Below are 15,122 nucleotides of genomic sequence, written 5' to 3' on the forward strand. Positions count from 1 at the left end.
GATCTGTAGGTGCCGGCATAGGGATTGAAAACTTACATTTTGGGTATTATCTGGAACAGACCTAAGGCTGCATGGACATCACAACAGAGCAACTCTGTGGATTCAGCACAGGGCGCAGTTCCTTCAGTCTTATGTGCCCCACAGCAGTATATGCACCATAGATCTGAATTGTCACACATTGAGGTCCAAATCCTCACAACAATCAGTGTCCGTCCTGGCCGCCTGTGGCATCCCTAAGGTCTGTGATCACCCATCTGCATGCTTGGTTTACAGCTATTCCCGTTATTCTGAACTATGGGCACCAACATCTTGGATGTGATCCCATGTTCCAGTTAGCAGACTCCAGCATTGCTAACAGCATTCTGCACCTGTTTCAGTTTCCGTGTGCCTCACAGCATTCACTCCAGAGACATTACTTCACTCCAGCATCTCCTCCATCCTGCCTCTATTGTGCACAGCACTCAGCTCCATCTCCTGCAGCCTGCCTTCATTGTGCACAGCACTCAGCTCCAACATCTCCTGCAGCCTGCCCTCATTGTACACAGCACTCAGCTCCAGCATCATCTGCAGCCTGCCTTCATTGTGCACAGCACTCAGCTCCAGCATCTCCTGCAGCCTGCCTTCATTGTGCACAGCACTCAGCTCCAGCATCTCCTGCAGCCTGCCTTCATTGTGCACAGCACTCAGCTCCAACATCTCCTGCAGCCTGCCTTCATTGTGAACTGCACTCAGCTCCAGCATCATCTGCAGCCTGCCTTCATTGTGCACAGCACTCAGCTCCAGCATCTCCTGCAGCCTGCCTTCACTGTGCACAGCACTCAGCTCCAACATCTCCTGCAGCCTGCCTTCATTGTGAACAGCACTCAGCTCCAGCATCATCTGCAGCCTGCCTTCATTGTGCACAGCACTCAGCTCCAGCAGCTCCTGCAGCCTGCCTTCATTGTGCACAGCACTCAGCTCCAACATCTCCTGCAGCCTGCCTTCATTGTGAACAGCACTCAGCTCCAACATCTCCTGCAGCCTGCCCTCATTGTGAACAGCACTCAGCTCCAACATCTCCTGCAGCCTGCTTCTATTGTGCACAGCACTCGGCTCCCACATCTCCTGCAGCCTGTAATAAATGTTCAGACTGCATAAAGCTCTCCTAGATGTCTTCCAGTATTATTCGGGTACTCTATCGTCTGACATTTATGACAATATTCCTTGTAGACATCTTGCTAAATTTAGCCCCCTTCTGGGCACCAAGGATGATCCCCGTGCCATTATCTCTGGGACATGCTGACCGGTCAGAATAAGAGAGGATTCCACTGTGAGAGCTCAGCACACTGGCTGATCTTCAAATATATTGATTAGCTCCTGTTTTGAATTTAATCAGCTTGTTGTCTTTCTATTTCTCTGTAATAAACATTGTTCATAACTTTTTGTTAGGTGGAGGCACGATGGCAAATTCTTTGCCCGAATGACCTTAGATACGCTCAGTATTTATGAGACTGTGGTAAGTATTTACATCATTGTTAAAAGGTTTGTGAGCAGTGGTCATGTTAAAATAGCTTGCTTCATTAAATGCAGAACTAAAGTGATTGTATACTGTATGTTATAAAATATAGGGCAACCTTGTTAATGGTGGGGTTTCACATTGCAAAATGTGGTTGGTTCTTTGTTCAGACAATGGAAATGTAACTAGTGCATACATGGTCTCAGCAGTGGTAATCCATTTACAGTCTATTTTGGAGCACTCTGTGTAATAAGACTAGAACGTATGTGATAAACTTATCATGCCTTGTTGTACTCCTCTGTGCAGGACGGTTACATGTGTGTGTTGTATCATCTTCTGCAGATGGCATCATTGCCTTTGCCTGGGAACCCAATGGAAGTAAGTTTGCTGTGCTCCATGGGGAAGTGCCCCGAACATCAGTCTCTTTCTACCATGTCAAGAACAATAGAGAAATCGAGCTGATCAGTAAGTCCTCTTTGTGTTCATTGTTTCTGCCGCTCTATATGTTCCCCCCAAGCACTTCAGCACATGTTAGTATGTGTGATTCATCTATACGTGGTTTGATTTCAGAGACCTATGACAAGCAGCAAACTAACACAATCTTCTGGAGTTCCCATGGACAATCCTGGTTCTGGCAGGCTTGAGGTGTATAAAAGGCCCTTTCTTAATATAGTTACATTGCTCCTGCTACCGCTGACAAACCTTTGGATCCGACCTCCTGCACCGGAGGACCCCCGGAGAGCCTTGTCTGCCCAAGTGAGCCTCCGCTGTACTCCTGCAGTTCCGGTCGGTCAGCTGCTGTGCACAGAGCGGGGCTTCTGAGCTATGGACTTCTGGCGCCTACACCTTCCTGCTGGGTCCTGTAGCTGGGACTGAGTCCTTACAGCCTCTATGATGGGGAACCTGCCAGACATTGGCTGCTTCCTGTCCTCATGAGCTCCTGACTGTGATTCTGACCCCTGGCAGTTTGGCAGGCCCTGAACTTTTCAGGATTTCTGGAACCCCCTCCACTCACAGTAAGTAACAGCCCAAATGGGTGATCCTTCTCATTGTGCCCCTCCCCCTCCATATACTGTTGTTGAATGGAAGCACAATTCAATCCAGGGAATTGGGCGGAATTGGTTTCCTTACTACCCACCCGCGCATTGTTGAATTAATATGAAGAAACATGGGTGTAGTGCTGCTGTAACACTTGTTCCTGGTCTTCCAGCATGAATGGAGCCCTTGCCTTTGTTGACACATTAGACTGCACGATAATGCACATTGCAGAACATTATACAGCCTCCAACGTCCAATGAGGTCCGAGAGGTCGTTATGTTGTCACTTCTGTCTCCTGGTGGAGCCACAAAGTAAGGTTTAATGCTTTTATTTTTTGTAAAACCTTATTACTATATGCCAGTGCGTTTAAGGGTTTCCATGGCCTATAAGAAAACTAACCATGCTATTTGAATGTACTGTTTATTTCCTACATTGACACACTTTTATAGGCTGGGAGCTGCTGTGTTAGATTGGAGATGCATTTAGGTGAATAGAGTAAACAGTGTCATGATAGAAATTCCATGATATTCTGTTAAAATAAAAAATAAAGTGAATAAAGAAGAAACAATTGCCAACTCCAGGGCAGATAGCTTGAATGCCTGTCATTTATAGAGACCATTAATCTCTCTGTTAAATGCTTCTTATATACTCGCTGAAACATCGGCTGCACCTAGAACGTTAAGCAATTGGACTTAGTAATAACATGTAGTAGCATGGTGGATGCCGCAGATTATTGTTCCTCAGTGTGAGGCAGCCACAGTCACACGCAGTCACCTGCATTGGGGCTCCTTGGTGACTGAAGTATGAGGCACTCGTTGATAATGTCTATCTATCTTGTTTTTACCAAGTAGTAACTAATGTTCCCTCTAAACTAGTATTTCCACTTCTATTTGTCCTTTTTTATTATTGAGGTTGATAATACATACTGGTTGTGGACATTCCAAGATTGTCTTCTCCAAAAGAACAGCAACCACAGGTTCTTCCAGCTTTTGTGGAGGCCAAGACCCCAACTTTGCTAAGTCAAGATTAAATAAAGTTGCGTGGAAAAAATTATTTTCTAACACCTAATTGTATGGAATTAGGTGACCTGAAATAAAAACTCTTATACTTACTTGGGGTTTACAGGTCCATCCTAGCACTAAGGGTAGGTACACACCTGAACGACTTGTAATTGTACCGATTTTACATCCATTTTCCCTTGAGGCCAGAACATACAATCTTGAGCGTACACTGACCAATATTGCATACGCTCAAACGATATATTGTATCGTTTGATCGTATACGATTTATCGCTGCTCTCATAACACTTCGATGATTACTAGCAACATATGACATCAAAATTGGCCAAATCGGACCGACATATCGTCTGGTGGGCCGTGCACACTACGTGATTGGCATCTAATCGCATGCGATATCTTCTGGTTGGCCGCACAGCACGACCAACTGGAAGATGCCGCATACGGCCCCGCTGGAGCGCACAATAATGCGTACACACTAGCTCATATGCACAATTTGTCATGCTGAAACGGCAAAGCGTGCCGATACCGGCCAAGTGTGTACCCGGCCTAACAGTTCAAGCTCCTCACTGTAGCTCTGGTAGGACTTTTCAAGGGATATTGGTCTCTCCACCACTTGACTTTGTCTGCCTGAAAATTGTTTAATATTCTGAACAGTTGTAAACATGTGTAAAATGGTCTGACAGAGATTGTATCGTCAGACCTTTCCTGATGCTGTAATTGTATTTGGCTGCTCAGGTTTTCAGAGGCCTTGTAGCCTTTCCTATACAGATCTTCTTACACTCACACTCCAATAGGTAAATCACATTACTTGAGTGATAGGTGATGAATTCATTGACCTCAATGAACACAGGCAAATGGGTGATTGACAAATGATTTAAAATGTCAAATATAATAAATATATAGTGAGAGATAGAGATGAATGGTTTTCCCAAAGTTCCTGCCTAAGCCCTCCCTAACTGTGGCTACTACCCCTCTGTTCCTATATTATGGAACTTCTCACTTCCTATTCAGCCACTCTGCCAGTGCAGTGACTCCCCCTTACTGGGGGATTTTGTATGTGGGGGCTCTCCCCCTGTTCAGTCATAATGTGGGGCTTTTACTCCCCAATGTTACAGGACTCATGACCCTTTCCTTGGGCAATTCTTTTCTCTTCATATATGGGCATTTTGCCCCATGCTTTATGTGTTATTTATTCCTCACAACACAATTGGAGATAACAACCAGTGGCATAACTAGGGGGCTGTAGACCGCAACCAGGAGTCACATCAAGCAGGGTGTGAGGACCTGACCTGGAGTCACCCTCTGAGAGGGTAACGCCAAAATGCTGGCTCCTCCTCAGTGCCTGTACTGTGATGTTATTGTGGAGCTCCCGGTCACTGTGAAGGAGCCGGTAGTGCAATGAAAGTCTCTGGGGGCATCTCCGAGAATGCTGGGCCCGCCCCCAGAGTGATAAAACTGGGGGGCATGATTTTGGCACACACAGGTTGTTGTTTTTTTGCGCACTGGGTATCACCGTCCCCAGTGACACCACTGATAGCAACCCCTCTCTTCAAAAAGTTAGGGTGCCAGGGACCCCTGCAATTCCCTGGTTGAGATATCCCCCTCTGCTCTCTGTACCAGAAACCACATCTGTGTGTCATTTAGCTAGGGATGAACATCGATGGTCTATGGCTGATGGCAAGTTTGTGGGATTTTGTTTTTTTTCAATTGATGGTGCAGCACCAATGCCATCATGCATGTAAGCATGAACCCTGAATGGACAAAGGAAGGATTGCAGGGGCAGCACTGATGAGTTCAGGTTCTAAAGAGCCTATGTAACCCCCACCTGTACCAAGATGATTTGCTGCATTATTATAAGTCTTAGATCAGAGGTTCCAGAGTGGTTTGATCTTATGACACATCGTGTTACAGGTGTAACTGCATCGTTTTGTGGATTATTTAATAAAATAAAGTTTCTCTTTTTGTAGACCTGACATGGAAACGACAGAAGAGGCCCAGAGCTATTCAGAGAAATGAGTTGGAAACACAAATGGCCAAAGGATGTGCAATGTGAGCCGAGTGCCGCCCTAGTACCGAGCCAGTGTGACCATTTCATATATTCACACACAGTATAGCTCTGAGAGCCAAATAGTGGACAGCTGGTATAAGGCTCTGCCATGGTTACCAGTACAGAATCGGTAAGCGGTCTGCTGTAACCATCACTAGAAGTCCGGCTTACTTATCTGCTACCCAAACATCATGGAGTACATACAGGGGTGGCCGGATGTCACACTGTGCCCATGGAGCTGGGGTCCAGAGACACTGATGCAGAATGTATACATGTACATGACTGTAAATGAGTTTACTAATGATTACATAGTGGATCCGGAAAGTAACAGACCTGTACCAGAAAGAGCACCTGGTTATTTTTATAGGGGTAAATAAAGGACTTGTAAACTCTCCAAAATATTTCATTCATCCACCTGTTATAATACCAACCCTGCTCAATAACCTGGTTGTGCAGGGATTTATTAAAAAGTTATGTGGGGTTATTTGGCTCCAGCCTTGCTTGAATTATTTAATTCAATTCTAAAAAATGACACGGTCTTCCCACAATTTAATAATGCTTATACGGTTTTACTCCCAAAACTTGATAGAAATTCTCCATTTGTAGACTCTTATAGGCCAATAACCCTATTAAATACAGACATTAAATTAATGGCCAAGATAATGGCGGATAGACTGCAATCAATAATGCCACAAATATTGACGGACCATCAATTGGGATTTATAAGAGGCAAACAAACAGTAAAGGGGATTAGGACGGCGATGGCAGCTATTGTAGTTTCACATAGTGCAGACAATACTAGCAATGTATTAACCAGCTTCGATACAATAAAAGCGTTTGACACTGTATTATGGCCGCACTTGTTTAAAATTTTACAAAAAAGGCAGTTCCCACTTTTATTTATAAATTTTGTAAAATTTCTTTACACTGACCCTCGCACCTCTTTATTGATCAATGGATACTGTAGCTCCCCCATCACCATGTTCAGGGGTACAAGGCAGGGGTGTCCCCTCTCTCCTCTACTATTCAATATCAGTCTGGACCCATTGCTTAGAATACTACAATCAAATAGCTCCTTTCAGGTTATTCGGGTAGGTAGAAAGGAGATCAAAATTACAGCATTCGCCGATAACGTACTGTTATTTGTATCAAACCCCTCGCTGATTTTGGTAACATACCAGGCTTTAACGTCAATGTTAGTAAATCAGTAGCATTACATCTGGGTCGCCCATCGGCCCGTACTTCGTTTTTCTCAGATATCCCAATCACCTGGGTGAACAGACAGATCACATACCTGGGGGTACAGATCTCTAACAACCCACACCTAATTTATGAGTTGAATTTTACTGCCGCCATTAAATCCATTTATTTGGAATTAGAGGGTTGGAAGAAGTTAATGCTCTCATACACAGAAAGGGCAAATCTAATTAAGATGATTTCTTTTCCAAAAATTATGTATCCCATACAAGTTCTGCCATTTTTGATCTCTAATGCTGGCCATACACGCTACAATTATCGTGACGATCCGCCCGATCATTGTAGCGTGTGGGGGGTCGACCGAGGGTTAAGTATTGCTCGGTCAGGCATGTTGGATTGTCCAGCATGCCCGTCCGATGCGATATTTAGCGGGTAAACTGTCGGCCGCATCGGGCAGTGTATGCCCAGCGCAGCCGACAGACAGACATTTCCTGTGTTCCCCCCGGGGGCGGAGCGCGGATGTCGGGCTATACACTGAGATTTCTCTCACAGTGTATGCCGCGGACATCTGCGGCTGGCAGGCTGCCAGATAAAATGTCTGTCGGTCTGACAGACATTTTATCTGGTAGTGTATGCCCAGCATAACTAAGATGCACAACAACTTAATTATGTTTTCAGAAAATTTGTGTGGAATGGAAAAAGGCCTCGCATTGGCCTACATAAACTGCAGCAGCTTAGAAGTCAGGGAGGTATTAACTTTCCCAATGTGCAGGTGTACTCTTATGCAGCACATTTAAAATACATTATGGATTGGTTGTGTCATCGTGACTTGTATGCTAATTCCTCTCTTGAGAAGGAATTTTTGGAATCAGATGGTCTTATTAGCTTCTTACATGCCCAGGAAATACCGCAGGAGATCAAAGAAAACCCCCTTGCTTTGGTTCACGAAAAAAAACTTGGCACATTGTTAGATGTAAATTCGCTTTAAACGCTCATAAAACATTTGCCTTTTCTCGCAAACCCAGAGTTCCAGCAAGGTGGTGCTTCATATCCATTTACTTTGTGGTAAACCTTAGAAATTAACAATATTAGTACACTGACACAGAGAGAGGATGGGAGGCCCCTCACGTTCCAGGAGGTTACTTACAAATATCCTGTACTTACGAGGAATCCGCTTGCATTTTTGGCAGGCTAAGCATTACATTGAAGTAACAGTTCAGAGTTTTTCAGCTACGGACTAGAATAATTCCTTAGACAACTTTCTAAGCTCACAATCATTAGAAATAAAAGCTATTTTGCAAATTTATAATCTTTTGAGCACAGTCTTTATATCGGACAAATCTTCAGCAAGCTATGCTTAGTGGGTGTCCCAGATTCCAGCTTTGCAGACAGACTACCTAAATCGGTCCTACGATAAAGCCTGTGCACTAATACCTTACTCATCACACACTAATATACTACTATGTTTCTGAACATTTTGCATAGATCCTATATCTCACCTCATAGGAGCTTTCTAATAGGCATGTCGCAAAGTTCAAACTGTTATAGATGTGGAACTCCTGAGGCAGATATCTTTCCATGCATGTGGTCCTGTCCTATAGTACAAGGGTTCTGGATACAGGTGCGGACATATGCCACCACACAATTAGTTAATTTTGTTCCACGAACGCCTGAATGAGCGATATTTGGCATTCTTCCTGATAATCGTATCGCTGCAGGAGGAAAACATTTATTATTAGCTATAAGTGCTGCAGCCTGTAAAACAATCCTACATACATGGATAGATCCGCAGCCACCTCCTATAGCTCTTTGTAAGGCAAAATTACACCATATTTTCAGGATGAGCTGGGTAGAAGTAATAATGGAAAAAGAAACTAAAGATGGAAAGATTTTTTTGGTATGTGGGAGAGCTACGTGGATACTCTTTCGGGAACTCTTCGTCTCCAGCTCCATAGAACAATGCAAAACTCTTCGTGGTATTTGACGCAATGTGCGGCAGGAGATCCTCCAATTAGACTAGATGCCTGACTTTGCTTTATTATTGAGGAGTTTTTTTTTAGTGTCAGGCGAGGGGGAGGGGCATAGGTAGCCCATCCTTTTTCTTTTTATTAATATTTGAACAGGGTACACAGCTCTGAACAAAAACTTTTTATAAATTTTTTCCTTGTAATTTTTTTTTTTTTTATTCTTGTTCAAATGTATTGTATGTTTTTTAATGTGTTGGTTACTGGACGATTACTTCTTCTGAGTCAATATGACCATATTATAAGATATTCCAAATGATCCACTGTGACCATTTCATACTGATTTATGATAGTTGATTGTATTCAGCCCTGAGAAGTGCAGACGTTATTTCTTCAAATAAGTATGATTATGTCTAACCAACTCTGTATAACCATGTTCAACACTTTGAATGACAATAACTTTAAAAAAAAAAAAAAAAAGTTATGTGGCACTTACCATAATTACCCTACAGCAATGGTGGCCCATATTCCACTAGGCAGCAGCACAGGCAGGCACACACTGGGTTGACTAGGTTGGAGACCCCACCCTTCTTCCAATCTAGGTATCAGAAGAGAGGCATTGGGACTTACAGTATAATGTAACAACCGCACAATAGACTCTCTGTATACAGCCTATGGGCTACTATTTAGAAGCCCATACGGACCTATGTGCTGCCCCACAGCTTTGCTTCCACAGCTCATGTCCCAGCAAGAGTCATTGGTAAATTCAATGTATTTATGCGTTGTTATTGCCGCAATAGGTGACGATCATAATCAATTATATTTAATAGGACAAAATTGCACATTTTGGTAAATATGCTCCATAGTGAGAAGAAAAACAACAGGCTGTAATGTATCCGTGTTACATTGCATTACACTGAGTGAGAATAATGAAAGTGTGAAGATTATGTGGAGCTGATTCAGAGTTGGGAGCAAAGCAGAGAAAAGCCAGTAACTCTGCACCTTGGCAGGACCATGTAGCACTGCAGGTGGGGAAGATATACAATGTGCAGAGAGATTAGGTGTGAGAGGGGCGTGTGTCCTAACTCAGATCTATATTGTAGTGTAAGAATAAAGCTTCCAGCATTTGGGGGGTACATGCAAAAATAAAATTAAATGTATTTGCCTCTCCTGTATTGCAACATGGTTTGTTCCAGATACAAAGTTACTGGCTGTTTTTTTTTTTTTCAACTAAGAATCAGCCCCTGTATGTCACCTGTATTGTTTTGCTAACTGGCAGGAAGAAATGGTTGTAACCAGGGGGGCAAATCTTTAGTACATAGGAAGCCTGACGGTCATTTCATAACAATTGCATAATGTGACAATGCCGCTGCTGGAGATGGTGATCATACTAGAGCTCCTGAGACTTTGCCATAAGCAAATAAATGGTGTGTGATGTGTGTCAGTCAGTATCACAGCACCAGAAAGGTTGGGGATGACTGGTGTAGTGCAATAACCCAATAGTAACAGATTCCATATCAGCCTCAGCAGTCTCTTGTTACACACATTATAGTGGGTTACTGCACATACTTTACTTATTATTATTATTATACAAGCTTTATTACCTTTATGGTGTTCAGCATTTTATCAGTGACTACAGCAGCCCTTAGTAATGTGTGAACACCACTGATTCTGATGCAGCAACAGAGAAACTAATGCATTAGATCCAGGTGCTGAGTGCTAGAGGTTATGATAGAGGGACCAGCAACATTTCAGTAACATAATTATTTATATAAAAAAATATAAATGATACTGCATTGCTTTACACAAGATGGCTGTCACTCATCAGTAGCAGTCAGCGTCATGCGATGGCTGTCACTCATCAGTAGCAGTCAGCGTCATGCGATGGCTGTCACTCATCAGTAGCAGTCAGCGTCATGCGATGGCTGTCACTCATCAGTAGCAGTCAGCGTCATGCGATGGCTGTCACTCATCAGTAGCAGTCAGCGTCATGCGATGGCTGTCACTCATCAGTAGCAGTCAGCGTCAGGCGATGGCTGTCACTCATCAGTAGCAGTCAGCGTCATGCGATGGCTGTCACTCATCAGTAGCAGTCAGCGTCATGCGATGGCTGTCACTCATCAGTAGCAGTCAGCGTCATGCGATGGCTGTCACTCATCAGTAGCAGACAGCGTCATGCGATGGCTGTCACTCATCAGTAGCAGTCAGCGTCATGCGATGGCTGTCAGTCATCAGTAGCAGTCAGCGTCATGCTCCTCTCCACCCCACATGGTGGCTTTGATGTCCTGTAGTAGCGACAGCGGAGTTTCATGTAAATAATCACTACTCTTTGACAGAGAACATTTCAAGTTATTGAAATCTATTTTCTTTAAGGTGTCAGTCACCCAGCTTGTGTCACGCTGCATATTTTCATTACCAGTCCCGGCTGTGGTACGCTGTTCTTTTAGTGTGAGCTCCAGCCAGTCTCTGCCATACAGCTCTGCGGTATAAGAGTTTCCCTCACACAGTTTTGTCTTCACACACAGGAGGATTTCACAGGCTTTTAAGGCCACAGGTCTGTCACAGTCACACAGGCAACTCAGTAAAAACTGGAAGAGTCCTATTTGTTTACACTGTGACACTGCATCAGGGAATGTGCTTTTACTATCAGGTAACCCTATAGTGTACGGGCAACTATAAGTAGTGCCGAGCTCAAGTGTCTGGCATATATAGACATCAGCCAGGTCCAGTGCATTCACTTTCACTTCCCAATCCAAGTCACGGAGCGTCACCTCCAGTATCCGGGTGAGCAGGTTCTCTACGTCACGGAAATTCTGCATGTGACCTCTACTTAGCCAATCGGTGAACACCTTTACAACAGCCCTCCGGGGGAAACCCTCAGTGTCCTGACATAAAATGTCCATTAGATCTGACACCATGTCCTATATAAGATAGATAAAATGATAGTAGAACAGTAAAACATGTTAAGGATAATGCAATCCAAATATTACAGACTTGGCCAACTCTCCTAATAAACATATATGTTCACTTTAATGCACATCAGACCCAAAACATACATATAAGTGACAACATGGAACCTGTAAGATTAGTTTAGAACAGATGTACTCAAACTATTTTGCTCTGGGATCCTGTCTGATCCCCAGAAGCGTGGTCAGCAGACCGCACATGCACAGAAAGAAATGACCCTTCCTCTGGGTGCCCTCACACCATCTTCTTCACAGACTCAGAGAGAGTTCTGCTTGCTGGCACCTGACCTCTGTGTCTGAACGCTGCTGGCTGGCTGCTTGTTTGTCTTCACAGGCAGACTCAACTTCCACTGAGCTTACTAATGGCGGCTACTGGGCAGGACCGGAGAGGCGCAGCACTTGGGTGGGGGCGGGGCTACCTGATGACTCCCAGCCAGTGATCCGAGGAGTCTGAAGTAACAGATAGTCCACTTATTTCAAAATCCTCGGATCATTGGCTGAGAGATCTGTGGAGTCATCACCCTGACCCCATGCAGAGGTGGTCATAACTGGCTTAGAAGATGCAGCAAGGCCTAGTAATATGGTTTAGTTTTGCTGCTCTGGGTAACAGACCCTGTTCAGCAGCCATAGAACTGTCGGGCCAGCCCTCTACATTTTGTTTTACCTTTTCTCTAGCTGTTGGCTCTGTGGATAATAATTCATACACAGGCTGAGGCAACTTGGTGCTGATGCCACAGGCAAATAAACAGATAATGCTTGGATAAATGAGGGGGCTACTCGGAATCACTACACCCAGTAATGTCTCTGCAGGCTGCCCTTCCCTGACCCGCTATACAAAGCCAGTGGAAGTAGTGTTTTCTACTCTGAGAAGAAAAGAACTATTAAGCCTGACTCACAAAGAAAGATCAGATTACTGCAGCAAGTTGAATGGCATATTTTTATGCAGATAAAACACCCACATCATTTTGTTTATATGACCAGAGAAGTATATGGGGATTCCCTGAATATGCAGATACAGTTCCAATGCTTGTTCTAAAATCACATGGTGATATTGTGTAATAACCATATGGAAACCCAATTTTGACATCTAATGGATAGGCGTGGTTGGTCCAGCCAGTGGTGCCGAGAGGGGGGTGGGGGGTGGGTACTCATTACCCGGGCTCACTGAAGGAGCCTGTGTCCAATGCCACCCCACCCACTCTCTTACCTGTCAGCAGCCCAGTACACGCTGCTGTGTGCTTGGCTGCAGTGGGGGAACAGGGAGACTGCTCGCTGGTGCTGAGCAGCATATCACACCAATTGCTCTTCTCCCTGGATTTGCACTGGGCTGAGGGGTTCATAGCGTCCCCCTCCATAGCGAAACGGCACTGCAAAAATATTTTTTTTCCTAAGGGTGAGTGGCCACGCCTCCCGCCATTAGGCCACATCCCCTCCCGTTAGTAATGGAGCCTGGGCCGGCTCACTACGGCCATGGGTCCTTCTGACTGACTTAACAAATTTAAAATGGGCAACACTAAATGCTGGTAGGACAAATACTAACCTCACGTTTTAAAGGGTCCATGGATATGGAGTTGCCTGCAGTCTTGTAAATGGGAGCAATCCCAATAATCTGCCCGATGCAGGTCACAGCACTGGCCCGAACGTAACTCTCTGAGTCTTTAAGAAGATCTAAAACAAGCTTTGGGACTCCAGAGGAGCTCAGAAGTCGTCCAAACTCTCCGTGGTCTGAAGAAAAAAAACACAAAGCAGTGACTTAGTAACTAGAAAAATTATATTATGCAAGTTTGTATTTCCTTTAATTTACATTCAATGCTTTGGATCTCTTCTGCACCAAAGAGGCTCCAGGAATTTCCAAGGGAAGTGGCCCCAGTTGAATGTAAGCCGTAGGACCCTGCTCAATACAACACATAGTTGGAATCTAAGGGGAAGGACCTGTTAGTAGAGGTGTTATTTACCAGTTCCAATCATTCTTTCATACTATGTCAGACACTGGGAAGCTCTTTGTGGTAAAACTATTTATATAATAAACTGGTTTGGTTATAAATATACAGACATGACAGGTACGTACACACGGAGCGATGTCATCGATCAGACAACGATCAGATGATCGTTGTCTGATCGTCCTGCATGTGCTGGATGTTCGATATCGAACATCCAGCACATGCACCAACCCCCCCCCCCCCCCTCGACCAGGCTGGCCTGCATGCACGGGCGATGGTCGATATCGACCATCCGTGCCCACGCACGGGCCATCGTTTGGTCGTTTGAAGGGGCCCAAAAACTGAACGATAACTATATGATCAATATTGTTATCGTACAAATCGACCAGTTTTATCTGACCGTGTGTACGCACCATTACATGAACAACTGTAGCAATATAAAGTCTGTCTTTTGCCAGATCTCAACACTCCTTCTCTGCAAATGAGGCTTGATCTCCTAGAACCATCTAGATAGTCTGCAATGTCTCTCTTCAGCCAATGGCTTGGTGAGAATATCTGCGTGCATTTACTCTGTTGGACAATATTGCAATTTGAGAAAACTCTGTTCCTCAAGAAGTGGTACTTCACATCCATGTGTTTGGTTCTTGGATTGACATGTTCTGTTTGTGCCAAGGCGAGACATTCTCATTTATCCCCGCAGATTTCTGTAGGTTCTATTTGTTGCTGTCCTAACTTAGCTAACAATTGTCTCAACCATATAGTGGAAATAGGTAACCACTGTCTATAGGGTCTCAAGCCCAATCTGCGTCCACATATCTGGTCAGATTACATTTCTTGTTTACCTTTAAGGAACGTATTACTGTACTCTTAACTGCGTTCCAATCCATCTGACTTGGCTCGAAGATCTTTATGCTCAAAATTCCTACTGCTGTAGTAATGTCAGGTCTGGTAACAATGGCAATATACAACAATTTTCCTATTGCTTTTCTGTACTGGTAATGGCATACCTTGGTTGTTTATATTCTTTATGTAATTGGCTTCTATGGGAGTACAGTATTTGCATCTTGCATCCCAAACCCCTCAATGGTTTCTTGTATCTTTTGATCCTGGTTTAGGATAAAATTGCCACTTTCTTTTCTCGCTATTTGAATACCTAAATAGTGTGTTAAATTTCTTAAGGTGTGTATCCACTAAGCGAGATTTGCAGGCGACTGAACGATGACGACATCGTTATTTTTCAATCACGTGCAAATCGTGCATGCATCAGACACATTTATGTCTGAAACGACCAGCGATGCGCGTGCCTGCTGGTCGTTTCTGACATCTATTATCGCCCGAACATGCTGGTCAACCGGACGATCTCATCAGGTTCAGCATGTATGGGGATGATGGATGTGCCTACACTGTTCAGAAACGACAGCACGAGTACAATGTCATAATCATGCTGTCGTTTCTA

The 15,122-nt window shown here is 44.2% G+C and overlaps 1 protein-coding gene and 1 long non-coding RNA gene across 5 annotated transcripts in view; one reads left to right on the forward strand and one right to left on the reverse strand.

Moving 5' to 3' along the window:
• Positions 1 to 1,401: 1,401 nt before the first annotated feature.
• On the forward strand, positions 1,402 to 6,074 carry LOC148539051 (uncharacterized). The gene is made up of 5 exons (XR_015871328.1): positions 1,402 to 1,495; positions 1,838 to 1,960; positions 2,066 to 2,511; positions 2,706 to 2,844; positions 5,520 to 6,074. It is a non-coding gene; the product is annotated as an uncharacterized LOC148539051 (long non-coding RNA).
• Positions 6,075 to 9,567: 3,493 nt separating this feature from the next.
• The window catches only part of BRAT1 (BRCA1 associated ATM activator 1), a 54,337-nt gene continuing 48,782 nt past the window's right edge, over positions 9,568 to 15,122 (reverse strand). For all 4 annotated transcript variants that reach the window (XM_088452047.1, XM_088452046.1, XM_088452045.1 and 1 more), the window contains exons 13-14: positions 13,267 to 13,451; positions 9,568 to 11,681 (exon numbers count right to left, since the gene is read on the reverse strand). In XM_088452047.1, coding sequence (XP_088308173.1) covers positions 10,992 to 11,681; positions 13,267 to 13,451 — 875 coding nt within the window. In that variant the 3' untranslated portion in view covers positions 9,568 to 10,991. The remainder of the gene's footprint in view (positions 11,682 to 13,266; positions 13,452 to 15,122) is intronic.

The sequence above is a fragment of the Taudactylus pleione genome, unplaced genomic scaffold (assembly GCF_031769625.1).
Source record: "Taudactylus pleione unplaced genomic scaffold, aTauple2 ptg000032l, whole genome shotgun sequence".
Classification (NCBI taxonomy): domain Eukaryota; kingdom Metazoa; phylum Chordata; class Amphibia; order Anura; family Myobatrachidae; genus Taudactylus; species Taudactylus pleione.